General features: G+C 41.1%; 1 protein-coding gene across 3 annotated transcripts in view; it reads left to right on the top strand.

The window, feature by feature from the left end:
* Nucleotides 1–26,164, top strand: part of ZNF529 (zinc finger protein 529) — a 31,587-nt gene that overhangs the window by 1,172 nt on the left and 4,251 nt on the right. For all 3 annotated transcript variants that reach the window (XM_039467118.2, XM_010347987.3, XM_039467117.2), the window contains 2 exons: nucleotides 20,116–20,209; nucleotides 21,867–21,993. In XM_039467118.2, coding sequence (XP_039323052.2) covers nucleotides 20,156–20,209; nucleotides 21,867–21,993 — 181 coding nt within the window. In that variant the 5' untranslated portion in view covers nucleotides 20,116–20,155. The remainder of the gene's footprint in view (nucleotides 1–20,115; nucleotides 20,210–21,866; nucleotides 21,994–26,164) is intronic.

Raw genomic sequence — 26,164 nt, 5'->3', positions numbered from 1 at the left:
TGCCTTTCCAATGCCCATTTCCCTTTCATTGAATGAATATTCACATACCTATTAGATAAATCATTCAATTCCCCTATGTGCTCTTTTTTTTCCCAAGGGATTCTTACGTTATAGAAATCCAACTCCTGGAGAAGTTAAATATTTTTTTAAGAATGTAATTTGTTGAGGAGGAGATGAGTGATTACATAGAATAGCACACTGGATACCTTTGATCTTATTTACAGACTTGATTTGCAAACAAAGCAAGATATGAGATGGTAGATAGCAATCAGTAAGTGACAAAGTTGGCTTTGGAGACATTTGGAGACTTGTAAATTAACTCTCTAGGTAAGGAGAGCCCCATTGTGAAGAGTGTGCAGATTTCTATGGTATAAACACAACCACCATGATCTTTTTCAAGCTTCCAAGCATGAGGTCAATGAATACAAGAGCTGGGGAGAGATGGTACAATCAGCTGGTGTGAGCTGGCTTAAGTCAGCCGCAACACAGCTCTGCTGAGCCGGACTTTAATTGGGCATGTACTTTGTGCCAATAACTTGACATGCATGAACTCATTTAATACACACAGCAACTCTATAAGGCAGGAACTGTTATTATTGAGGCTTTAAAGGGATTAGTTCCTTGCCGAAGTAGCAGGGCCAGAATTTGAATAGTTTTGTGCAGAGAAGGCTATGTCAACAAGGGCAGGGAATTTTTCCAGAATATTCATGAGATTTAAGTGGTGACAACCAAATCTTGTTTGATTGGCGGTGTGACTGATTCAGACAACATATTGGTGTAGATTGTAAGAGGCTACCTGATACAGTGGTATTTGAGTCTAAAGCAGCACAGTCTAATGCAAATATAATATAAAGCCACTGAGGCAATATAAAAATTTCCATTAGACACATCTTAAAAAGGAAAAGAAATAGATGAAATTAATTTTGGTAATGTATTTAATTTAAACCAATATGTTCAAAATATTATTTCAACATGTAATGATGTAAATACACTGAAATACTTCACACTCATATCTTTATACCATTTTCAAAATCTGGTATATGTTTTATTGTAATTGCATATCTCAATTTGGATGCTAAATTTTCAGTGTTAAAGGTGAATTATAGTCCTACCGAAACAATAAAGTTGTGTTTAATGGAAAAACTTTTATATTACTTTTGTATTTAAATTTAAATTTAAATTAAATGTAATCCTGTGTCAATTTGCTTAGAAAAAAAAATTTTTAATTCAGCTGTTTGTTCACACTACATTTTCAAAGGGATTAGTAGTTACTCATTTTTCTGCTTTACAGTTTCTTGTTGTAGAATGTAGACAATAATTATATCAATGGCCTTAGGATCTTGTGGGCCTGTATACATTAATACAGACATAACTCTAGAGAATTTAATAAAGCCCTGGCACTTTAAGTCCTTATCTGCAAGGGAAGGAAAAAAGCTGGTTTGTGAAGATTCCTGGTATTCCCCATACATTTTCTATAAATCAAGAGCAATGAAAAAATAAAGTTAATTTTTATGGGCACTTGAAATGAGTTTTTAAAAGCCAGATTTGCAAATTTTCTATTAACTTAAGGCAGTTTGACTGTCTTCGGTTCAATGATTTGCTAGAAGGACTCACAGAACTCGGAAAAGCTGTTATGCTCATGCTTATTGTTCATTTAAATGAAAAGGTACACATTAAAATCAGCAAAGGGAAAAGTTGCATAAGGCAAGGACTGGGAGAAACGTCCAGTGCAGTTGCACAGGCAGCACTTAATTCTCTCAGCAACAATAAGCAACTACAAATGTGAAATGTGGCCAACTAGGGAAGCTCTCCTAAGCCATGGTTTCCAGGGCTTTTTGTTTTGCTTTGTTTTCTTGTGTGTGTGCATGTGTGTGTGTGTTTTTTTTTTTTTTTTTTTTTTTAGATAGGGTCTTGCTCTCTCACCCAGGCTGAAATGCAGTGGTGTGGTCACAGCTAACCACAGCCTCTACTTCCCAGGCCCAGGTGATCCTCCCACCATAGTCTCCTGAGTAGCTGGAACTACAGGCACACACCACAACACCTGGCTAATTTTTGTATTATCTGTATAGATGGGCTTTTGCCATGTTGTCCAGGCTGGTCTTAAAACTCTGGGCTCAAGTGATCCACCTGCCTCAGCCTCCCAAAGTGTTGGGATTACAGGCCTGTGTCCAGGGTTTTTACTGAGGATCAGTCATGTGGGCATGGAGGTTCTGTGCACCGACCTTAGCTACTTAGTCAAGCCTATCCAGAAGTCAGATTGATACAGGTATTTACCATAAACCACATTGTTAACATAAACTACCTGGCATGGCTAAGACCTCAGATGTACAGAGACTCTATTATCAGGCAGGATACTCTAAGTGCTCAGAGATTATCTCCCAGGAGCTGGTCAAGGACCATTTCTTCTTTGGAATGTGCAAGGTTTGAGCACTCTGGGCCAATTTTTTCTTTTCTTTTCTTTTTTTTTTTGCGATGAAGTCTTACCCTTCAGCCCAGGCTAGAGTGCAGTGGTGTGATCTTGGCTCACTGCAACCTCTACCTCCCGGTCTCAAGCAATTCTCATGTCTCAGCCTCCCAAGTAGCTGGGACTATAGGTATGCACCATCATACCCAGCTACTTTTTGTATTTTTTTTTAAGTAGAGATAGAGTTTCACCATGTTGGCCAGGCTAGTCTGAAACTCCTGGCCTTGTGTAATCCACCTGCCTCAGCCTCCCTAAGTGCTGGGATTACAGGCATGAGCCACCACACCCAGCTGGTTTTTAAGAACATAATTTATTTCTCTTTGTTGATAGCTCACTTATTTATATGTCGTCTTCCTGATTTCCTTTTTAATTCTTGCTCTGTTTTCCTTTAGCTCTGTGAACATATTTAAGATGATGTTTACAAAGTTTTTCCTAGTTATTCCAATGCTTTTATTTCTTCAAGGGTGTTTTGTTTTGCTCCTTTGATTGGACCATGTTTTCCTGTTTCTTTTTGAGATAGGGTCTCTCTCTCTTGCCCAGCTTTGCAGTCTTTTTTTTTTTTTTTTTTTTTTTTTGAGACGGAGTCTCACTCTGTCCCCCAGGCTGGAGTGCAGTGACTCGATCTCTGCTCTGCCACTGCAACCTTCACCTCCCAGGTTGAAGCAATTGTGCCTCACCCTCCCAAGTAGCTGGGATTACAGGCCTGCACCACCATGCCCGCCTAATTTTTATATTTTTAGTAGAGATGGGATTTCACCGTGTTGGCCAGGCTGGTCTCAAACTCCCTACCTCAGGTGATCCACCCACTTTGGCCTCCCAAAGTGCTGGGATTACAGGCGTGAGCCACACCATGCCTGGCCCAGCCTTGCAGTCTTTTGTTGAAAACTGGGCATTTGAAGAAATAGCTACTTCTCTTAATTTTTGCAGACTGTTCGAGAAGATCTTCACTAATTAAGGCCTTGGGATCATCTCAGGGTGAAAGCCTAAGCTCTTATGTTTTTCCTGGGTCTGTAGTGTGCCTTTATCTGTACCTGTGTATGTGCTTTTACCAATTTCCCCAATATGCATAGCTGCTTTCAAATGCCCTAATTTCCATAGGGTCTCACCGTTGCTTCTTAGGCTCTAGATGTTATATAGCATTTTTCTACCTGTAATCATTTGCTCCAAGTATCCACAGGTGTGCAGGCAATTAAAATATCTTGAGTTTTGCATATCGATCTTATATCCTGCAATCCTGGGGATATAAGATCCTTGCTGCTGCACTTATTTCTAGTTTCAATAGTATTTTAGCTTTGATGCACCACAGTGCCCACCACTGTCCTTTGTGGACTCTACCTGCCTGAGATCTGAGCTATGCAGCTTTTCACATGTCGAAACTCAAAAGTCAAAGTGGCTCACGCCTGTAATCTCAGCACTGTGGGAGGCCAAGGCAAGCAGATCACTTGAGGTCAGGAGTTCAAAACCAGCCTGGCCAACATGGTGAAACCCTATTTCTATTAAAAATACAAAAATTTGCCAGGTGTGGTAGCAGGTGCCTGAAATCGCAGCTACACAAGAGGCTGAGGCAGGAGAATTGCTTGAACCTGGGAGGCGGAGGTTGCAGTGAGCTGAGATCATGCCACTGCACTCCATACTGGATGAAAGAGCAAGACTCGCGATCTAAAAAAAAAAAAAAAAAAAAAGGTCAGACAAAACAGAAACCAGTACCTCAATACCTCAGGGAGCCCACGGATAGATTAGCATGTTGCAAATAAGCTCTGCTTTGTTCTTTCTGGCCTGAAGGAGGGAAATGGGAACTGAGCTGCTGCTTGGCTGCACTAGAGATGGAAGAGCATAAGTAAAATAATCAACAAATTACCATTTTTAATGTGGCTTTCTCTTGACTGGGGCATTTGATAAGTTACAGTCTTTGAGTGATTTCCAGACCCTTATAAAGATATTTTAGCTAGTCTCTAGTTGTTTTTTAAATGTTTCAATAGAGAATAGGGAATTGAAGCTTTCTCAGCTGCCATTGCACTGATGTTATTCTCATGGTTCTGTTATTTTCCTGATGTCTAATCATTTTGAGCATCTTTCTATATACTCGTTGGTCATTTGTACATCTTGTATGAAGAGATGTCTGCTGAAGTCTTTGGACAGTTTTTTTTTTTGAGACGGAGTTTCGCTCTTGTTACCCAGGCTGGAGTGCAATGGCGCGATCTCGGCTCACTGCAGCCTCTGCCTCCTGGGTTCAAGCAATTCTCCTGCCTCAGCCTCCTTAGCAGCTGAGATTACAGGCACGTGCCACCATGCCCAGCTAATTTTTTGTATTTTTAGTAGAGACGGGGTTTCACCATGTTGACAAAGATGGTCTCGATCTCTCAACCTCGTGATCTACCCACCTCGGCCTCCCAAAGTCCTGGGATTTACAGGCTTGAGCCACTGTGCCCGGCCTTTTGACAGTTTTTAACTTGGGCTGTTTGCCTTTTTGTTGGGCTGAGTTGTAGGACTTTTTTATGTATTCTGGATGTTAAACACTTACGAGATACATAATTTGCAAGTATTTTCTCACATTGTGCAGGCTGTCTTACCAGTTTCTTTTATAATGATTTTTTGGATGCACAACAGCTTTTAGTTTTGATAAATCCTAATTTATCAAAATTTTCTTTTGCTGCTTGTGCTTTTGGTGTCATCATTTAAGAATCCATTGCCAAATAGGCCAGATGCAGTGGCTCAGCCCATAATCCCAGCACTTTGGGAGGCTGAGGTGGGTAGATCACTTGAGGTCAGGAGTTTGAGACCAGCCTGGCCAACATGGTGAAACCCCCTCTCCTACTAAAAATACAAAACTTAGCTAGGCGTCGTGGTGGGCACCACCTGCAGTCCCAGCTACTCAGGAGGCTGAGGCAGGAAGATCACTTGAATCTGGGAGGCAGAGGTTGCAGTGAGCCAAGATGGCAACACTGCACCCCAATCTGGGTTACAGAGTAAGACTCCATCTCAAAAAAAAAAAAAAATCAATCCCCAAATATAAGTTCATGACGACTTACCCCTACATTTCCTTCTAAGAGTTTTACAGTTTTGGCTCTTATAATTTGGGTAATTGATCTGTTTTCAGTGCAAGAGATTCAGAATAGCCAAAACAAAGCTGGAAGATTCCTATTTCCCAATTCAAAACTGACTCTAAAGTGTTTTTATATGTTGTTATGAAATGATGCAATTTCATTCTTTTGCATGTGGATGTTCAATTTTTCTAGCATCATTTGTGGAAAAGACTGTTCTTTCCTTGATTTAACTAGATTGGCACCATTGTCAAAAATTATTTGACCCTAGTTACACTGGTTTAATTTTCACTCAGTTCTATTCCTTTGATCACTATATCTATGCATATTCATTGTCCCAGGTCTTGATTACTGTGGTTTTATAGTCAGTTTTGAATTAGGAAATAGCATTCTTCCAGCTCTGTTTTGGCTATTCTGAATCTCTTGCAATTTCATATCAATTTTTCTTTCCCTTTTTTTTTTTTCTTGAGATGGAGTTTTGCTTTTGTTACCCAGGCTGGAGTGCAACGGCACGATCTCGGCTCACCGCAACCTCTGCCTCCTGGTTTGAGGCAATTCTCCTGCCTCAGCCTCCTGATTACAGGCATGCGCCACCATGCCCAGCTAATTTCTTGTATTTTTAGTAGAGACGGGGTTTCACCATGTTGACTAGGATGGTCTCGATCTCTTGACCTCGTGATCCACCCGCCTCGGCCTCCCAAAGTGCTGGGATTACAGGCTTGAGCCACCGCGTCCGGCCCTCAATTTTTCTTTTTTGAGACAGAGGCTCGCTTTGTTGCCCAGGCTGGAATGCAGTGGCATAATCTCAGCTCACTGCAACCTCCCCTCCTTCAATTAATTCTCCTGCTTCAGCCTCTCAAGTAGCTGAGATTATAGGTGTCTGCCACCACACCGGGCTAATTTTTGTATTTTTAGTAGAGACAGGATTTTACTATATTGGCCAGGCTGGTCTCGAACTTCAGACCTCAGGTGATGCACTTGCCTTGGCCTCCTAAAGTGCTGGGATTACAGACATGAGCCACTATGCCTGGCACTTTTTTTTTTTTTTTAAACAAGGTATCACCCCATCACCCAGGCTGGAGTTCAGTGGTGCAGTCACAGCTCACTGCAGCCTCAACCTCCTGGGCTCAAGTGATCCTCCCACCCCAGTATACCCCCCATCCACTTCCCCAACAGCTGGGACCACAGGTGAGCACCACCATGCCTGGCTAATTTTTTGTATTTTTGGTAGAGACAGGGTTTCACCATGTTGACCAGGCTATCTTGAACTCCTGGGTTCAAGCGATCTGCCTGCCTTGGCCTCCCAAAGTGTTGGGATTACTGGCATGAGCCACTACGTCTGGCCTTCTTTTGTTTTTAATTCATTTATTTCACTGTACCATTTTAATTCCCTTTTCATTTTCTTTATATAAGCTGATTATTTTCTTAGCATGTATTCTGGAGATTACAATGAATATTTTACATTTACAAATAACTGGTTTGAATTAATAGACTTTGGTCAGGGAACTCCAAGACCACTTTCAGGTTCACTGACTGCTAGATGGACTCACACAAGTCAGAAAAGGGCTGTTGTTTTCTCGCTAGTAAAAGGATCACATTAAAATTTAATAAAAGCTGGCTATTCCAGGGGCCAGAATTTATCTTCTAGGAGTTAGTCAAGGGCTAGAACTTTTCTTTGGAATAGGGTTTAAACATTCCAGACACTACTGCACTTCAGCCTGGGTGAAAGAGCGAGATTGTGTCTCAAACAAAAAAATTCCAGACCTTGAATCAAAACTGAACTGCACACTCCTTAGCTTTAATAGCATATCCAAAACTCTGTTCCTATACAGTTCTACTCCTCTTCATGTTGTTTTGTCACAGATTACATTTTTATACATTGTGTGCCCTTTAACATTGGTTTATAAAGACTGTTTTACACATTAAGTCTTTTAAATCATATTGGGGAAAAAAAGAGGACCTACCAGCCCAAGATATGACAGACTTTTGTATTTACCTATTTAGCTAGTTTTATCATTGTTCCTTATTTTTGTACATGACTTTGAATTACTTTCAACTGTCTTTTCATTCCAATTTGCAGGGTTCCCCTTGGCATTTCTATTATGGCATGTCTTCAGGTCCCTCAGTTTTTTTTTTTTTGTTTTTTTTTTTTGTTTTTTTTTTTTTTTCTTTGAGACGGAGTTTCGCTCTTGTTACCCAGGCTGGAGTGCAATGGCACGATCTCGGCTCACCGCAACCTCCGCCTCCTGGGTTCAGGCAATTCTCCTGCCTCAGCCTCCTGAGTAGCTGGGATTACAGGCACGCGCCACCACGCCCAGCTAATTTTTTTGTATTTTTAGTGGAGACGGGGTTTCACCATGTTGACCAGGATGGTCTCGATCTCTTGACCTCGTGATCCGCCCACCTCAGCCTCCCAAAGTGCTGGGATTACAGGCTTGAGCCACCGCGCCCGGCTGTCCCTCAGTTTTTGTTTACTTGGGTATGTTTTAGTTCCTTTTTTTTTTTTTTTTTTTTTGAGATGTAGTTTCGCTCTGTCGCCCAGGCTGGAGTCCAGCGATGTGATCTCAGCTCACTGCAGCCTCTGCTTCCTTGATTCAAGCGATTTTTCTGCCTCAGCCACCCGAGTAGCTGGGCTTCAAGCACACACCACCATGCCCAGCTAATTTCTTTTTTGTATTTTTAGTAGAGACAGGGTTTCACCATATTGGCCAGAATGGTCTCAATCTCTTGACCTCATGATCTCCTCGCCTTGGCCTCCCAAAGTGCTGGGATTACAGGTGTAAGCCACCATACCCGGCCTCATTTTTGTTTTTGGTTTCTTTTTTCAACTTTGATTTTGGATCCAGGGGGTACATTTGCAGGTTTATGAGGAGTATATTGCATGATGCTGAAATTTGGGGTATGACTGATCCCATTTTCCAGGTAATGAACCTAGTACCCAATAGTTTTTCACCTCTTGTTTCTCTCCCTCCCTCCCGCCTCCTGTAGTTGCAGTATCTATTGTTCCCATGTTTATGTCTATCTGTACCCAGTGTTTAGCTCTCACTTAGCAGTAAGAACATGCAGTATTTGGTTTTGTTTTTCTGCATTAATGCTCTTAGAATAATGGCCTCCACCTGCATCCATGTTGCTGCAAAGGACATGATTTTGTTCTTTTTATGTTTGGTATTCCAGGACATATGTGTACCACATTTTCTTTATCCAAGCCACTGTTGCAGAGCACCTAGGTTGATCTGTGTATTTGCTATTGTGAATAGTGCTGTGATGAACATAAATGCATGTGTCTTTTTGGTAGAATGATTTATTTTCCTTTGGGTATGTACCCAATAATGGGATTGCTGAATCAAACAGTTGTTCTATTTTTAGCTATTTGATAAATCTCCAAACTGCATCATACAGTGGCTAAACTAATTTACATTCCCACCAACAGTATATAACCATTCCCTTTTCTCCACAGACTCACCAACATCTGTTAATTTTGACATTTTAACAATAGCCATTCTGACTGATATGAGATGGCTAACTCACTGTGGTTTTGATTTGCATTTCTCTGATGATTAGTGGCGTGGGGCATTTAAAAAAAATATGTTTGTTGGCTGCTTGTATGTCTTTTGAGAAGTGTCTGTTCATGTTGCTTACCCACTTTTAGTGGGGTTGTTTTCTGCTTGTCGAATTGTTAAAATTCCTTGTAGATTCTGGGTATCAGACCTTTGTTAAGTGCGTAATTTGTGAATATTTTCTCCCATTCTGTAGGTTGTTGTTTACTCTGTTGATAATTTCCTTTGCTGAGCAGAAGCTCTGTAGTTAGGTCTCACTTGTTGATTTTTGTTTTGTTTCCGTTGCTTTTAAGGAATTAGTCACACATTTTTTGCCAAGGCTGATGTTTACAAGGGTATTTCCTAGGTTTTCTTCTAGGATTTTTAGTTTTAGTTCTTGCATTTAAGGCTTTCATCAAACTCTAGTTAATTTTTGTGTATGTTGAAAGGTACAGGTCCAGTTTCATTCTTCTGCATATGCCAGTCATCCCAGCACCATTTATTGAATAGGGAGTCCTTTCCTCATTGCTTATTTTTGTTGACTTTGTTAAAGATCAGTTGGTTGTAGGTGTGCGACTTTCTTTCTGGGTCCTGTATTCTATTCCATTGGTCTATGTGTCTGTTTTTGTACCAACATCATTGCGTTTTGGTTACTGTAGTCTTGTACTATAGGTGGAAATCAGGTAGCGTGATGCAACCAGCGTTGTTCTTTTTGCTTAGGATTGCCTTGGCTATTCAGGCACTTTTTCGGTTTCATGTGAATTTTAAAATAGCTTTTTCTAGTTCTGTGAAGAATGTCATTGGTAGCTTGATAGGAAAGCATTGAATCGTTAAGTTGCCCTGGGCAGTATGGCCACTTTAATGATGTTGATTCTTCCTCCCATATTTTTCCATTTGTGTCATCTGATTTCTTTGAGCAGTGTTTTGTGGTTCTCATTATAGAGATCTTTTACCTCCCTGTTTAGCTGTATTCTTAGATATGTTGTTCGTCTAGTGGCAATTGTAAACGGGATTGTGTTCCTGATTTGGTTCTCGGCTTGACTGTGGTTTCCATCGTCTTACTCTCAATCTACTTGCAGCTTTGCTGCGAGTCACCCATGACAACTCCCTTAGTCTGTTCGTGCTGCTGTAACAAAATACCTGCGACTAGGTAATTTATAAAGAACAGAAATGTATCAGTTCTGGAGGCTACAAAGTCCAAGATCAAGGCATCATCAGGTTCAGTTGTCCTCTTCCAAGGGTGCCTTGATGCTGCATTCTCCAGAAAGGACATGTGTCCTCACATGCAGAAGGGAGAAGGACAAGGAAGTCTGCGTTACGCCTCTTTTATGAAGGCTATAATCCCATTCACAAAGGGAAAAGCCCTCATCACGTCTTAAAGGTTCTACCTTCTAATACTATCACCCTGGCAACACATGAATTTTGGAGAGGACACATTATATTCTGCCCCTGGACCCCCCATATTCATGTCTTTCTCACATACAAAATACATTCATTTCATTCCAATAGCCCCCAAATTATTAACTCATTTTAGCATAAACTTTAAAGTCAAAGGCCACAGTCTCATCTAGATATTACCTAAATTAGATGTGGTTGACTCATCCTGAGCAAACTGCTCTCTAGTTACGTACCTGTGAAACCAAACTAGTTAATGTGCTTCCAAAACACAATGATGGAGCAGACACAGAACAGATATTTCTATTCCAAAACAGATAAATAAGAAAGTATGGGTCACTGGTCCCAAGTAGGTCCAAAACAGGGCAAACAACAATAAACCCTAAGCCTGGAGAATAATCATCTTTTGACTCCTCTCCTTGCTGCATGTTCCAGACACACTGGGATGGGGGTTGGACCCCAAAGGCCCTAAGGGACCCTGCCACCATGACTGCTGTGCACAGTTCATACTTCAGCTCTCATGGGTTGCAGTCAGGTGCCACTGGTTCTGCCAGGCCCATGTTGCACACTGCTAGCTCCACAGGTCCAGGGTTTGAGGAGTGGCACAGCCTCTATGGGTACACTGGACACTGCCTTTGTGGGGACTATCTGCAGTGGCTCTGCCCCTGTCTGGGCCCTGAGGCTCTCCAAGGTATCACGTGCCTTTAATCCTAGCTACTCAGGAGGCTGAGGCAAAAGAACTGCTTGAGCCTGGGAGGTCGAGGTTGCACTGGAGCCCAGATCACACCACTGCACTCCAGCTTAGGCGACAGAATGAGACTCTGTATCAAAAAAAAAAGAATCTCTTTGAAGGATGCCATACTTCCACAGCTTGTGCACTCTGTACACTTGGAAAATTAGCACCATGTGGATGCTGAGGTTTACCACTTTTGCCCTCCAGAGCACGGACTAAACTGCACCTGGGCCCACTGGAGCCATAACTAGGGCAGCCAAGGAGCACTGTGCTGGGATGTGGGGAGCAGAGACTTGAGGCAGCCCCAGGAAGCAAGTCCTAAAGTCCCATGAGTGCTCTAGGCTCTTCTTTGAAACCATCGTGCCTTCAAGGGTATAGCACTCTAGGCCTGTGATAGGAGGAGCAGCCTTGAAGCTCTCTGGAATGCTATTGGCTTCATTCTGCTATTGTCATGATGAAGAGCACCTGGCTTCCTTCTAGCCACACTCTTTTTTTTTTTTTTTTTTTTTTTTTTAGACGGAGTTTCGCTTTTGTTACCCAGGCTGGAGTGCAATGGCGCGATCTCGGCTCACCGCAACCTCCGCCTCCTGGGTTCAGGCAATTCTCCTGCCTCAGCCTCCAGAGTAGCTGGGATTACAGGCACGCACCACCATGCCCAGCTAATTTTTTGTATTTTTAGTAGAGACGGGGTTTCACCATGTTGACCAGGATGGTCTCGATCTCTTGACCTCGTGATCCACCTGCCTCGGCCTCCCAAAGTGCTGGGATTACAGGCTTGAGCCACCGCGCCCGGCCTAGCCACACTCTTAACAAAAAGTTACTTGGTCACACCCTTGGTTTATTTTCTAAATATCTTTTTATTTCCATGTTCAGGCTGAGAATTTTCAAATCTCTGTGTTCTACTTCCATGTTGTTATAAATCCCATCTTTGTATTGTTTCTTCTCACATTTTATTCTATGTAGTTAAGAGAAGCAGGCCGGGAGCTGTGGCTCACACCTGTAATCCCAACACTTTGGGAGGCCGAGGCTGGGGGATTGCTTGAGGTTAGGAGTTCAAGACCAGCGTAGCCAACATGGTAAAACCCCGTCTCTATTAAAAAATATATATATATATATCGGCCGGGTGCGGTGGCTCAAGCCTGTAATCCCAGCACTTTGGGAGGCCGAGGCGGGTGGATCACGGGGTCAAGAGATCGAGACCATCTTGGTCAACATGGTGAAACCCCGTCTCTACTAAAAATACAAAAAATTAGCATTTCTTCTGCCGAATAGTTTACTTTATTGCTGCTTAAGTTCTTTCTTCTGGAAATGGACATAATTCAGCCAAGGGTTTTTTTGTTGTTGTTGTTGTTGTTTTGAGACAGAGTCTCACTCCGTCACCAGGCACCAGGCTGGAGTGCAGTGGCCCACCCTTGGCTCACTGCAACCTCCACCTCCCAGGTTCAAGCCTCCCACGTAGCTGGAACTACAGGTGCGTGCCACCATGCCCAACTAATTTTTTTTTTTTTTTTTGAGACGGATTTTTGCTCTTGTTACCCAGGCTGGAGTGCAATGGCGCGATCTCGGCTTACTACAACCTCCACCTCCTGGGTTCAGGCAATTCTCCTGCCTCAGCCTCCTGAGTAGCTGGGATTACAGGCACGCGCCACCACGTCCAGCTAATTTTTGTATTTTTAGTAGAGACGGGGTTTCACCATGTTGACCAGGATGGTCTTGATCTCTTGACCTCATGATCCACCCGCCTCGGCCTCCCAAAGTGCTGGGATTACAGGCTTGAGCCACTGCGCCCGGCCAATTTTTTTGTATTTTTAGTAGAGACAGGGTTTCACCATGTTGGCCAGGATGGTCTCGATCTCTTGACCTCGTGATCTGCCCGCCTCGGCCCCCAAAGTGCTGGGATTACAGGTGTGAGCCACTGCGCCCAGCCTCAGCCAGGTTTTTTGTCATATTATGAAATAGATGATATTTCTCTCCAGTTTCCAATAAGATATTCCTCATTTCTTTTTTTTCTTTTTTTTTTTTTTTAAGATGGAGTCTCACTCTCGCCCAGTCTGGAGTGCAGTAGCATAATCTCGGCTCACTGCAACCTCCACCTCCTGGGCTCAAGCATTTCTCCTGCCTCAGCTTCCTGAGTAGCTGAGATTGTAGGTGCGCACCACCATGCCCGGCTAGAGAGTCTTCATTTCTGTATGAAACCTCACTAGAATTGCCATTACCATCCATATTTCTACCAACATTTTGTCAGGATCACTTAAGTAATCTTTAAGAAAATGCAGGCATTCCCTACAGCTCTTCTCTTAACCTGAGCACTCAGCAGAATTGCCCTTACCCTGTTCGTAGCAATCTAGGTGTTTCTTTCTTTCTTTCTTTTTTTTTTTTTTTGAGATGTAGTTTCGCTCCTGTCTCCCAGGCTAGAGTGCACTGGGGCGATCTTGGCTCACTGCAACCTCCACCTCCCAGGTTCAGGCAATTCTCCTGCCTCAACCTCCCAAGTAGCTGGGATTACAAGTGCCTGCCACGACACCCAGCTAATTTTTATATTTTTAGTAGAGATGGGATTTCGCCATAGTTGGCCAGGTTGGTCTCAAACTCCTGACCTCAAGTCATCCACCCATCTCTCCTTGGCCTCCCAAAGTGCTGGGATTACAGGCGTGAGCCACTGTGCCGGCCCGGCTTTTTCCTTTCTTTGAGATAGGGTCTTGCTCTGTCTCCCAGGCTGGAATGCAGTAGCAATCATATTCCACTATGAACTCAAATTTTTGGGCTCAAGCAATATTCTCCACTCAGCCTCCCAAGTAGCTAGGACTACAGACGTGTACCTCCATACCTAGCCAATTTTTAAATATTTTTTTGTAGAGATGGAGGTCTTACTATGTTGTCTGGGCTGGTCTCGAACTCCTCTCCTCATGTGATCCTCCCACCTTGGCCTCCCAAAGTGCTGGGATTACAGATGTGAGTCACTGCACCCTGCCCAATCTAGACTTATTCTTAGCATTCACTTCAATACTGACCCCTTCTCTACACTTTACCCAGGTCCAGAACTGTGTCTACATTTTTAGGTATTTATTACAGCAACATCCCATTATCCTTATTCCAATTTCTGTTTTTGTTTGCTGCTATAACAGAATACCCAAATGAGCAATTTATATAAAGAATTGACATTTATTTTTCACAGGCCCGAAGGTTTGGAAGTCCAAAATCAAGGGACTGGAAGGTTTGGTTTTCTGGTGAGAGCTGCTCTTTGCTTCCCAAGATGCTGCCTTGATGACATGTCATCTGTAGGGGAGGATTGCTTTATCCTCACGTGGCAAAAGGCCGCATGATGCCCTTTTTATAAGGGCCTTAATCCCACTCCTGAGGGGAGGAGCCCTCTGATCTGACCACCACCTAAAGGCCCTACCTCCTAATACTATCAGATTAGTAATACATGAGTTTGGGAAGGGATATATTTAAATCATAGCAAGAGCATATACCTGCATCTTGTTTTTTATGCATTATGACTCTCTGCCTTTTGATTGTTTAATCTATTCACATTTAATGTTATTATTGATACAGTTGGATTAACATCTGTCATTCTACCTTTTTTCAGTGTATGTCAAGTCTTTTTTTCTTCCCCTGTCCCTTTACTGCTTTCTTTTGAGTCAAATGAATATTTTGTTTTTTTGTTTTTTTTTTTAATTTTTTTTTTTTTTTTTGAGGTGGAGTTTTATTCTTGTTGCCCAGGCTGGAGTGCCATGGTGTGACCTCGGCTCACTGCAACCTCCGCCTCCTGGGTTCAAGTGATTCTCCTGCCTCAGCCTCCAGAGCAGCTGGGATTACAAGTGCACACCACCATGCTTGGCTAATTTTGTATTTTTTTTTTTTAGTAGAGATGGGTTTTCTCCATGTTGGTCAGGCTGGTCTCGAACTCCTGACCTCATGATCTGCCTACCTCAGCCTCCCAAAGTACTGGGATTACAGACGTGAGCCACTGTGCCTGGCCCCAAATGAATGTTTTCTAATGTGTATTTAATTTCTTTAATGATTTTTTTCACTATATTTTTGGGTTATTTCTTTAGCAGTTACTCTAGGGCTTAACACACATATATATATCTTATCAGAAATAGGTTCTGATTTATATTAGCTTAATTCAAGTGAGATACAGAAGTGTTACTCTTTTTTTTTTTTTTTTTTTTTTTTTTTTTTGAGACGGAGTTTCGCTCTTGTTACCCAGGCTGGAGTGCAATGGCGCGATCTCGGCTCACTGCAACCTCCGCCTCCTGGGTTCAGGCAATTCTCCTGCCTCAGCCTCCTGAGTAGCTGGGATTACAGGCACGTACCACCATGCCCAGCTAATTTTTTGTATTTTTAGTAGAGATGGGGTTTCACCATGTTGACCAGGATGGTCTCGATCTCTCGACCTCGTGATCCACCCGTCTCGGCCTCCCAAAGTGCTGGGATTACAAGCTTGAGCCACCGCGCCCGGCCAGAAGTGTTACTCTTATATAACTATTTCCTTTCATCTTCTCTTACAGTAATATTGGTTGTCACATTACATCTACAGATGTTTCAAACTCAACCAATTGTTATAATGTTAAATAAATCTTTTTTTTTTAACTACAAGAAGAAAGGAGAATCTTTATACATTTATAACTTCTATTTTATCAATCTGATTAATCACTTTTGGTTCTCATTTGGTCCAGATGAATTTGAGTTACCATCTGGATTCATTTCCTTAGCCCAATACAACTTTGCTCTCCCCTGCCTTCTTTGTGTTGTTATTAGCAAATATATTAGATTTCTGTATGTTATGGGTCCAATAATACATAATGTACATATTGTTTCATAAAATTTGTGTATCAGTTAAGAGGAGAAGAGATATGTATGTATACTGCCTTTTATAATTACATAATTGCCTTGCTTCTCTTTATTTTGCATATGGATTTGTATTACTGCCTAATATCACCTGTTTTCAGCCTCAAGAGCTTCCTTGAGTACTTTTTAAGGTCAGTCAGCTAGCAATAAATTCTCTCAGTTTTTATCTGGAAATGTCTTTTTATTTTAAGTTTTGAAATGTAGGTTTGCTAGATAAGGATAACCACTCCCCTCTGTTTTACTGATACATAATTGACAGATACATAAGTGTATACACACACATACAAATACACTTTATCTGTCCACCCATTGATGGACACTTAGGTTTCCGTATCTCGGTTATTGTGAATAATGCTGTCATAAACAAGGGCTGCAAATATCTCTTCAAGTTACTGACTTCGGCCAGGCATGATAGCTCATGCCTGTAATCCCAGCACTTTGAGAGGCTGGGGTGGGTGGATGAAGAGGTCAGGAGTTCGAGAGCAGCCTGGTCAACATGTTGAAACCTCATCTCTATGAAAAATAAAAAAGTTAGCCAGGCATGGGGGCACAGGCCTGTAATCCCAGCTACTTGGGAGCCTGAGACAGGAGAATTGCTCGAACCTTGGAGGTGGAGGTTGCGGTGGGCCGAGATTGCACCACTGCACTCCAGCCTGGGCAAAAGAGCAAGACTTCATGGTGGGGGCAGGGGACAGGGGATGACTGACTTCATTTCTTTTGGCCATATACCCAGAAGCAGGATTGCTGGATTGTATGGTTGTCCTATTTTTAAGTTTGTGAGGAACCTCCATACTCTTTTTCAGAAGGACTATACCAATTTATATCCCCAACAGTATACAAGGCTTCCCTCTTTTCCATATCCTTGTCAATATTTTTTTCTTTGTCTTTTTGATAACAGCAGCCCTATCAGATATGAGGTAATGTTTCATTGTGGTTTTGATTTGCATTTCCCTGATGTTTAGTGATATCGAGCACCTTTCTGTGTATCTGTTGACCATTTGTATATCTTCTTTGGAAAAATGTCTATCATGTTTTTTGCTAATTTTTAAATTTTTTTTTTTGCTACTGAGTTGAATGAATTTCTTATAAATTCAGATATTAACCCCTTGTCAGATACATAATTTGCACATATTTTCTCCCACTCTGTAGAATGTCATTTCACTTTTTATATTGTTTCCTTTGTTTTATAGAAGCTTTTTAATTTGATTTGGTCCCACTTCGTTTTTGCTGTTTCCGGTGCTTTTGGTGTCATATTTTTAAAAATCATCATGCAAGACCAATGTCAGGAGCTCCAACTATGTCTTCCTCTAGGAATTTTATATTTTCAGGCCTTATATTTAAGTCTTTAATCCATTTCCAGTTGTTTTTTCTAAATGGTGTGAGGTAGGGGGATCACTTCAATTTTTTTGCATGTTGATGGATTTAGGATTCTGGGTTGAAGGTTTCTGTATGAGTACTTTGTATATATCATCCTACTGCCTTCTGGACTTCATGTTTTTCTGATGAGAATACAGCAGTTAATACTTTTGTATTAATTTCACTTTTAACCTGCAGTTTCCTTTTACTTCATTCAAAATTTTCTCCATTTCTTTCTTTGGTTTTCAGTGCTTTTATCATGATGTACCTATATTTGGGTCTCAGGCATTTATCCTGCTTGGTGTTTGTTGAGCTTCCTGGATATGCAGTTTAATGTTTTTCAATAAATTTTGGAATTTTAAATCCATTATGTCTTTATAATTTTTTTTTTTTTTTTGAGACGGAGCTTCGCTCTTGTTACCCAGGCTGGAGTGCAATGGCGCCATCTCGGCTCACTGCAACCTCCGCCTCCTGGGTTCAGGCAATTCTCCTGCCTCAGCCTCCTGAGTAGCTAGGATTACAGGCACGTGCCACCATGCCCAGCTAATTTTCTGTATTTTTAGTAGAGATGGGGTTTCACCATGTTGACGAGGATGATCTCGATCTCTTGAGCTCGTGATCAACCCGCCTCAGCGTCCCAAAGTGTTGGGATTACAGGCTTGAGCCACCACGCCCGGCCGTCTTTGTAAATTTTAAATACTTTTTTTCTGTCTCACCTCTCTTTTGGTACTCCTGTTTATATCAGTGTGCTTAATGTGGTCTCACATTCCTCTGGGATGTTAATTTGTCATGTTTTCTCTCTGTTCATCAGACTACACCATTACTATTAATCTGTCTTCAGCTTTGCTAATATTTCTGCCAGTTCATATCTACTATTGAGTCCTTCTAGTGAAAATTTCATTTGTTATTACACCTTGTAACTTCAGAATTTACAGGTTTATTTTTAATAATTTGTATCTTTATTGATATTCTCCTTTTGATGCCACATTATGATCATACCTACATTTTAACTATGGTTTCCTTTGTCTACTTGAACATATATTATAATGGCTACTTTGAAGTCTGCCTGTTAAATCTGGTTGCTCTCACAAGCAGTTTTTGTTGTGGGTTTTTTTTTTCCAGTGTATGAATCATACTTTCCTATTTCCTTGCCTGTCTCTTATTTGTATAAAGTGGACATTATAGACAATTGTTGGAACTCCAGTATTCTTGTCCACACCCTCTGGCTCAGAGCTTGTTATTGGTACTTGCTCATTTACTTCCTTAGTGACTGTGATATGGTTTTGTTCTGTGTCTCCACCCAAAACTCACCTTGAATTGTAATAATCCCCACATATCAAGGGCAGGCCCAAGTGGAGATAACTGAATCATGGGGGCAATGTACCCCATACTGTTCTTGTAATAATGAGTTCTCACAAGATCTAGTAGTTTTATAAGGGGCTTTCCCCTTCACTCTCATTCTCTCTCCTAACACCCTGTGAAGAGGTGCCTTCTGCCATGATTCTAAGTTTTCTGAGCACCCCCCAACCCAGCCATGCAGAACTGTGAGTCAATTAAACCTCTTCCCTTTATAAATTACCTAGTCTTGGGTATATCCCTATAGCACCATGAGAATGGACTCTGGATTATTTTAGTGAAGTCTATTCCCACCATGGTGTAAAATCTCTTGATGTTGCTCATTTGGGGGTATAGCCTTGGCTATTTTTACAGACACCATTAGATGACAGTGGTTTTGACAGGGCTGTCTTTGAGCATCTCCCTGGCCAACCCTGGCTGTTAAGCACCAACTAATTGCAACTTATGGCAGTATTGCTTTCATAAGTGTCCTGGAGTATAGATTGCTTCACAGGCTAATGTAATCATACCGGGGCTTTCTTGAGGTCAGTGTTTCAGATATGTTCTCACAATAGAATGTCTCTTTCCAGGTGTCTCTTTCTCTGTTTCTGTCTGCAGACTAGCAACCCTACAGTATAACATAGATCTCTAATCTGTCAACGTCCTCCCAATTGCCCTTCACCAAACTTTACAGTTTTTGACATTGCCCTTTTGACATTTGCACATTCTCTTGCAAATCAATTCAATTCCTTTGAGGAGGAATACAGACCTCTGTGTTCTATTGCCCACTTCTCATGCTGGACAAAATCTCAGAGCCACCGTTCTAGTGCTGGAGGCAGGGACAATGACATGTATCTTGCTGAGTGATTCCCCTGCTTTAGGAGCTGAGTGCTTGGTAGATGGCAGGTGGGGGCAGCAGCCAGGTCTTCCTGGCTTGCCTCTTTTGGCATGGAACTCCTGCCCCCAGAGCAAGGGCACAGCAATTGGAACCTCAGTATGCTCAGCAGTACCACATCCAAGTTAAAGCCTACATTTCATGTTCTGGGGCTAGACAGAGGAAAGGAGTCATCATTCTTCAGCTGTGCAACAGATAGCTGGTACAGAGTGAAAAATGATGATGTCCTACCCCACCTAGGAAGATAGCTATCCAACTGGGGGAAGGATTAAGAAGTGGTGAAGAAACCCAGTGCCCTTGGCTATCCTGTCTGCAGTGGAGTCTTTTTCACTGAGATGGAATGGACGGACAATAGAGGGCCAAGGTTTGGTTTACGTAGTCTAGACTCTCAGAATTCTAACATGCTTTTGGAGATTTTCTTAATGTTTCTTCATTTGCTGCATATTTCTAGCACCATTTCCAGAGACTTTAAATGGTGATTCTTTTTAAAAAAATAATTTTTACAGTTTCATTGGAGATCATGTCCATGGAGCTCCTCATGTTGTCATGCCAGAAGTGAAGCTCCCTGACCAGTTCTTTACAGTTCTAACCATGGACCATGTAAGTTACTATTTCTCTTTTCTTTGTGGTATTTCCTTTTTCCCAATTCTTCCTACCAGACACCTCTATCACACAACCTACACTACAACCCCATACTTTTTCGCTTTCTAGTAAGGGCTGGATTCTAACAGCACAGCGTCCCTCCTGTGTGCCTCTCTATTCTCCAAATAATGTCCAACACTCATATGTGTTCAGTCCTTTCTCAAGGGCAGATATAGAAATGGAATCCCTAGACTTTTCCTTGTCGTATTCTTGGATAGGGAAGAAGAGCAGTTCACTCTATTCGATGATAATTGGGCATACTCTGACCTCTACACAGACTTGAGTTTCCAGAAAGATTGGATTTTATGTTGAATGGCGTCAGGTCATACAAAATGATGATTGTAGACACAGAATTGAAAAAGACCTTTCTAACCTAAAAGTTGGAGTATAATTAAGGCTATTATTTAATTTATTTATTTACTTATTTTTTTGAGACGGAGTTTCACTCCTGTTACCCAGGTGGGAGTGCAATGGCACAATCTTGGCTCACCGCAACCTCCGCCTCCTGGGTTCAGGCAATTCTGCTGCCTCAGCCTCCTGAGTAGCTGGGATTACAGACACGCGCCACCATGCCCAGCTAATGTTTTGTATTTTTAGTCGAGATGGGGTTTCACCATATTGACCAGGATGGTCTCCATCCAGGATGGTCTCGATCTCTTGACCTCGTGATCCACCCGCCTCGGCCTCCCAAAGTGCTGGGATTACAGGCTTGAGCCACCGCGCCTGGCTCGGCTATTATATTTTTAACAAAAAACTACCCTGTAGCCACTAAAAATACTACAAACTTTGTTGCTAGAAGTAATAATTCTTATTATATAATGTGAAATAATATGTCAAGTAGTAATGAACTTGGGTCTACAATAAATCTTTAATTTTGTTCATACCTCATTTTCTTTTTTTTTTTTTTCCTTTTATTTTTTTTTTGAGACGGAGTTTTGCTCTTGTTACCCAGGCTGGAGTGCAATGGCGCTATCTCGGCTCACCACAACCTCCGCCTCCTGGGTTCAGGCACTTCTCCTGCCTCAGCCTCCCGAGTAGCTGGGATTACAGGCACGCGCCACCATGCCCAGCTAATTTTTTATATTTTTAGTAGAGACGGGGTTTCACCATATTGACCAGGATGGTCTCGATCTCTTGACCTCGTGATCCACCTGCCTTGGCCTCCCAAAGTGCTGGGATTATAGGCGTGAGCCACCGCACCCGGCCATACCTCATTTTCAAAGTTAGAAGTTAGATATTTTTCTCCTATACAGGGGAATGGGGGTATAGAAACTTACCTTTATTGATAATTCATGAGGGAGGCACATAGCATGAAATGTACTTGTATACAGTACTTCTTTTAATTTGTAAACTGATTAATTTGTAAACATGGTTGGCTAAATAAGAGATCCCATAAGTATGCAGAAAGATTTCTGTGAATCAAAGGGAGTCTTTAAAGATGCCCATAGTCTGGTTTGGAATCACTAATTTCCTTACTTCCCATGTCACAGGCTTTCTGTTCCTGGTCTCCTTGTTTACTATCCAATCCCCTTGCTATAAGGCAATTCCTTTTTTCTTGTCTTTTTCTCAAAAATATTCCCTTATATTTTACCTGTAATGTACGGGTTTGTTTCAGGAATTGGTGACATTCAGGGATGTGCTTATCAACTTCTCTCAGGAGGAATGGGAATATTTAGATTCTGCTCAGAGGAACTTGTACTGGGATGTGATGATGGAGAACTACAGCAACTTACTCTCACTGGGTAAATTTATCTGCCTCAAATAAGTTAGAATATACTGTCTAGACTATCAGCTGATATTCAGTGTACTCAAGGCTATGTTTTAAGAAACTAGTTGAACTTCTGATTTCAAAGGCATGCTTTCAGTGTTGTTGTGCTGCAAATGACATTTCCATTAATCTTCAGCATTCTTCATGATATTCTTACCTTCTCAGGCCCTTCATGTAATCTCTACCTTCTTTGATACCAAGGAGCTGGATTTGACCTAAGGGACACATATCACTGAGACATTACAGGTTGAGTATCCCTTATCCAAAATACTTGGGACGAAACTATTTTGGATTTGGGATTTTTTTCAGATTTTGGAATATCTGCATATACATAATGAGACATCTTAGGGATTGGACCCAAGTTGAAACACAAAATTCATTTATGTTTCATATACCCTTTATACACATGGCCTGAAGATAATTTTATACAATGTTTTTAATAGTTTTATGCTTGAAACAAAGTTTGTGTTAAGTAGTTATGTGTATTTAACTATTAGCATCATGTCATTGCTCAAAACTTTTGGATTTTGTAGCAGTTCAGATTTTAGATTAGGGATGTAAAACCTGTACATTGTGTTTGAGGTCAAAATTGCTATAAATACTTTATATTCTTACCCACTGTCTGGGAGAATTTTTAAGATACTGTGTGTCCTGATTTGTTAGGATTGTTAAAAGAATCTGAGCCGGGCATGATGGCTCATGCCTGTAATACCAGCAGCACCTTGGGAGGCCGAGGCAGGCAGATCACAAGGTCAAGAGGTCAAGGCCAGGCAGGGCGCAGTGGCTCACGCCTGTAATCCCAGCACTTTGGGAGGCCAAGGCAGGCGGATCATGAGATCAAGAGATGGAGACCATCCTGGCCAACATCGTGAAACCCCGTCTCTACTAAAAAATAGAAAAATTAGCTGGGCATGGTGGCGCACAAGCCTGTAGTCCCAGCTACTCGGGAGGCTGAGGCAGAAGAATTGCTTGAATTCGGGAGGCGGAGGTTGCAATGAACTGAGCTCACACCACTGCACTCCAGCCTGGCGCCTGGCAACAGAGCAACACTCTGTCTCAAAAAAGAAAAAAGAAAAAAAAAAAAAAAGAGTTCGAGACCAGCCTGACCAACATGGTGAAACCCCATCTCTACTAAAAATACAAAAGTTAGCCAGGCTTGGTGGCAGGTGCTTATAAACCAAGCTACTAGGGACACTGAGGCAGGAGAATCGCTTTAACCCGGGAGGCAGAGGTTGCAGTGAACCAAGATCACGCCATTGCACTCCAGCCTGGGTGACAGAGTAAGACTCTGTCTCAAAAAAAACAAAAACAAAAACAAAAAACTCTACAATTTATATATTGATGGACTGATAAACAGTTCACATTCATTTCCTCCCACCTGCTTTATGGCTAAAGAACTTTGCATTTAATATTAGTATTCCACCAAGGACCTTTTAATAGCTCAGAAAGTTACTTTCCTCTCAGTTGCCATAGTTCTTGCCTTCTACTTGGCCCTGTCCTAAGCACTTTAAATAACTAACTCGTGGCTAGGCACAGTGGCTCATGCCTTTAATAGCAGCAATTTAGGAGGCCGAAGCGGGTGGACTGTCTGAGCTCAGGAGTTCATGACCAGCATGGACAATATGGTGAAACCTCGTTTCTACTAAAACACAAAACATTAGCAGGTGTGGCGGTGTGTGCCTGTAGTCCAAGCTACTTTGGAGGCTGAGGCAGAAGAATTGCTGGAACCTGGGAGGCGGAAATGCAGTGAGCCAATATGCCACTGCACTCTAGCCTAGGCAACAGAGTGAGACTCCATCTCAAAAAAAAAAAAAAAAAATTGACTCGTTTAATTCTTACAATAACTCAATGATATAAGTGCTATTTGTATTATTGTTGTACAGAACAGATTGCTTACAACAGAGCGTATGTAGGTACTTCTGCAAGACCACACAGCCACTTAGATACAGAGGTAGGTTTTCTACTCAGGCAATCTGGCACCAAAGACAGTATTTTTAACTTTTATACTGCTTCTCCAGACAAAGAATTAGTATGAGTTTAAATAACATAAGACCTTTCTTTACCTGTCTAGTCTCTTTATACTTGATAATTATGTGGTTACTCTTAAGGTGAATGTTTTTCCAATTCCCTCACATTTCCCTTTTCTTTATCATTATAATTTCATCAATATAATTTCTCTATCATTTCTTTATCAATATAATTTTGATTTCTTATTAAAACTTTAACCAGTTCTCAAAACTATATTTTAAAAATTGGTTATAATTTTAAAAAATACATCGTTACATTTGTTGTAAGCAGAGTGTTCGATTTCTAATCCAAATGGGATCACCTTATTGTGGAAGGGAAGTTGCTCTATAGAGTTTATAGGATGTGAAAGAAGACAGAGCCAGGTGAGTGACGGCCAGTGAGGGACAGAAAGTCGTTGCCAAAGCACAAAGCCCATCTGGTCCAGGGGGAGATAAGCCCCTGTGGCGCTGTTGGGAAAACCCCTTCGAAAGCCTGTGGTTAAAAAAAAAAAAAAAGCCTGGCACTTGGAGAAGAAAATTAAGATCTTCTCCAATGCCACCAACTGTTTTCCAGTTCCTCTTGCATTTAGACTTACATATGTATATACTGACCAAAAAAAAAAAATACTCATTCATATCCTCAGTATTTATTCAGTGTCTACACTGTAGAGACAGTTATCATTACAAGGGTGAACAAAACCAATACAGATCCTGCTCTCATGGAAGTGACATACTAGTTATTGAGATGTATAATAAACAAGTAAACAAGTTGATTATATATATATAGTGATATGTGTGAGAATAAAGGGATAGAGGACAATGGGAAAGAGTTAATTCAGATAGTATGGTCAGAAATGAATCTCTTTGGTCTTAGATATATGGTTCATTTTCAATGATTCAACTAATGTTTTTTCAATTGGAAGTCCTCAGCGGAATCGATGTGTTTCATTTCATCATTCTTGTTGTATTAGTTGCTATCATGTTCTGTGGTAGACTTGTATAATTCTAATGGGAAAAGCAAACAGCCTGTTTTTTTTTTATTATTATTAAGTCTTTTATATTACTGTATCTAAGTAGCCACCACAAATGGTGCACTAGAAATTTTCTTACCTTCCATTAAGTCTCATTATGTTTATAGATTTTATTGGTTCAGGATACATTAGCTCACCAGAGTCTAATTTTTATGCCAGCTGTATGAATATTAGATGAAATTTTGATATACTGATACCATGTTTTCATATGGTGATTTCTGTGCACTTTGGCTTTATCCTTTAACCTTTGAATTTATTCTCACTTTTGGTCAAAAGCTTTTCCAAGGCCCATTCTATAACCCCCCTATCCCAGACCTGGCACTGAAATGGATATGAGTGCATTTTTCTGGTTTTGTTTAGTTTAGCATGTTTCAGTACATAAACTTTTTTCCCCTCATTTGACTCTTGTATTGTCAAAATGGTGGCTTCCTTTAGCTCCCTCAAGCTATTTTTATGTCCCTTTGATGTGACCCACTATTGCAAAACTTTTTTCTTTGAGACATAATATTACAGGGTACATCTCATACTTTCCCTGCTCCAGCTCATCATTCAGGCCTTTGTTCTAGGATTCCTAATTTATTATCTGGTTTACTTCAACAACAAGAACAATAAGGCATGGTTATGATTCTTCTGTTTCCTGGAGTTTGAAAATTTTATCTCATTCCAGGAATTTAGTTTTTTCCAACTATTGTTGCTTTTGGGGTTGGTTTTAAATATCTCTTTACCAAGAAATTAATTCATTAGTCTACATTTTAATCTTTATTAGCATAGGAGTCCTACAACATTTTTTATGTGTTTTCATCGCATTGTAATTGTTTGATAATTTCTCACTTTTTCTTTGGGTCACTGTTCTTTTATATACATTGGTTATTTTTACCTTTTTTTTTTAAATAAGCATTTAAATCTTTACTTTTTCTGAGACAAATATATTTGCATTCCATAGATGTCAGTTAGAAATGTTTTCAACATCATGGTTCTCTACAGATTTTGTGATTTCAATTACATTTCCACATTGACTCAACAGTTTAGTAGAGAGCTTCTTTTTTTTTGAGACAGAGTCTCACTCTGTTGCCTAGCCTGGAGTGCAGTGCTGCACTGCAGTCTCAGC

Source organism: Saimiri boliviensis, chromosome 14, assembly GCF_048565385.1.
Source record: "Saimiri boliviensis isolate mSaiBol1 chromosome 14, mSaiBol1.pri, whole genome shotgun sequence".
Lineage (NCBI taxonomy): Eukaryota > Metazoa > Chordata > Mammalia > Primates > Cebidae > Saimiri > Saimiri boliviensis.
The sequence above is the reverse complement of the archived record's forward strand: the minus strand, read 5'-3'. Positions and strand labels throughout refer to the sequence as shown.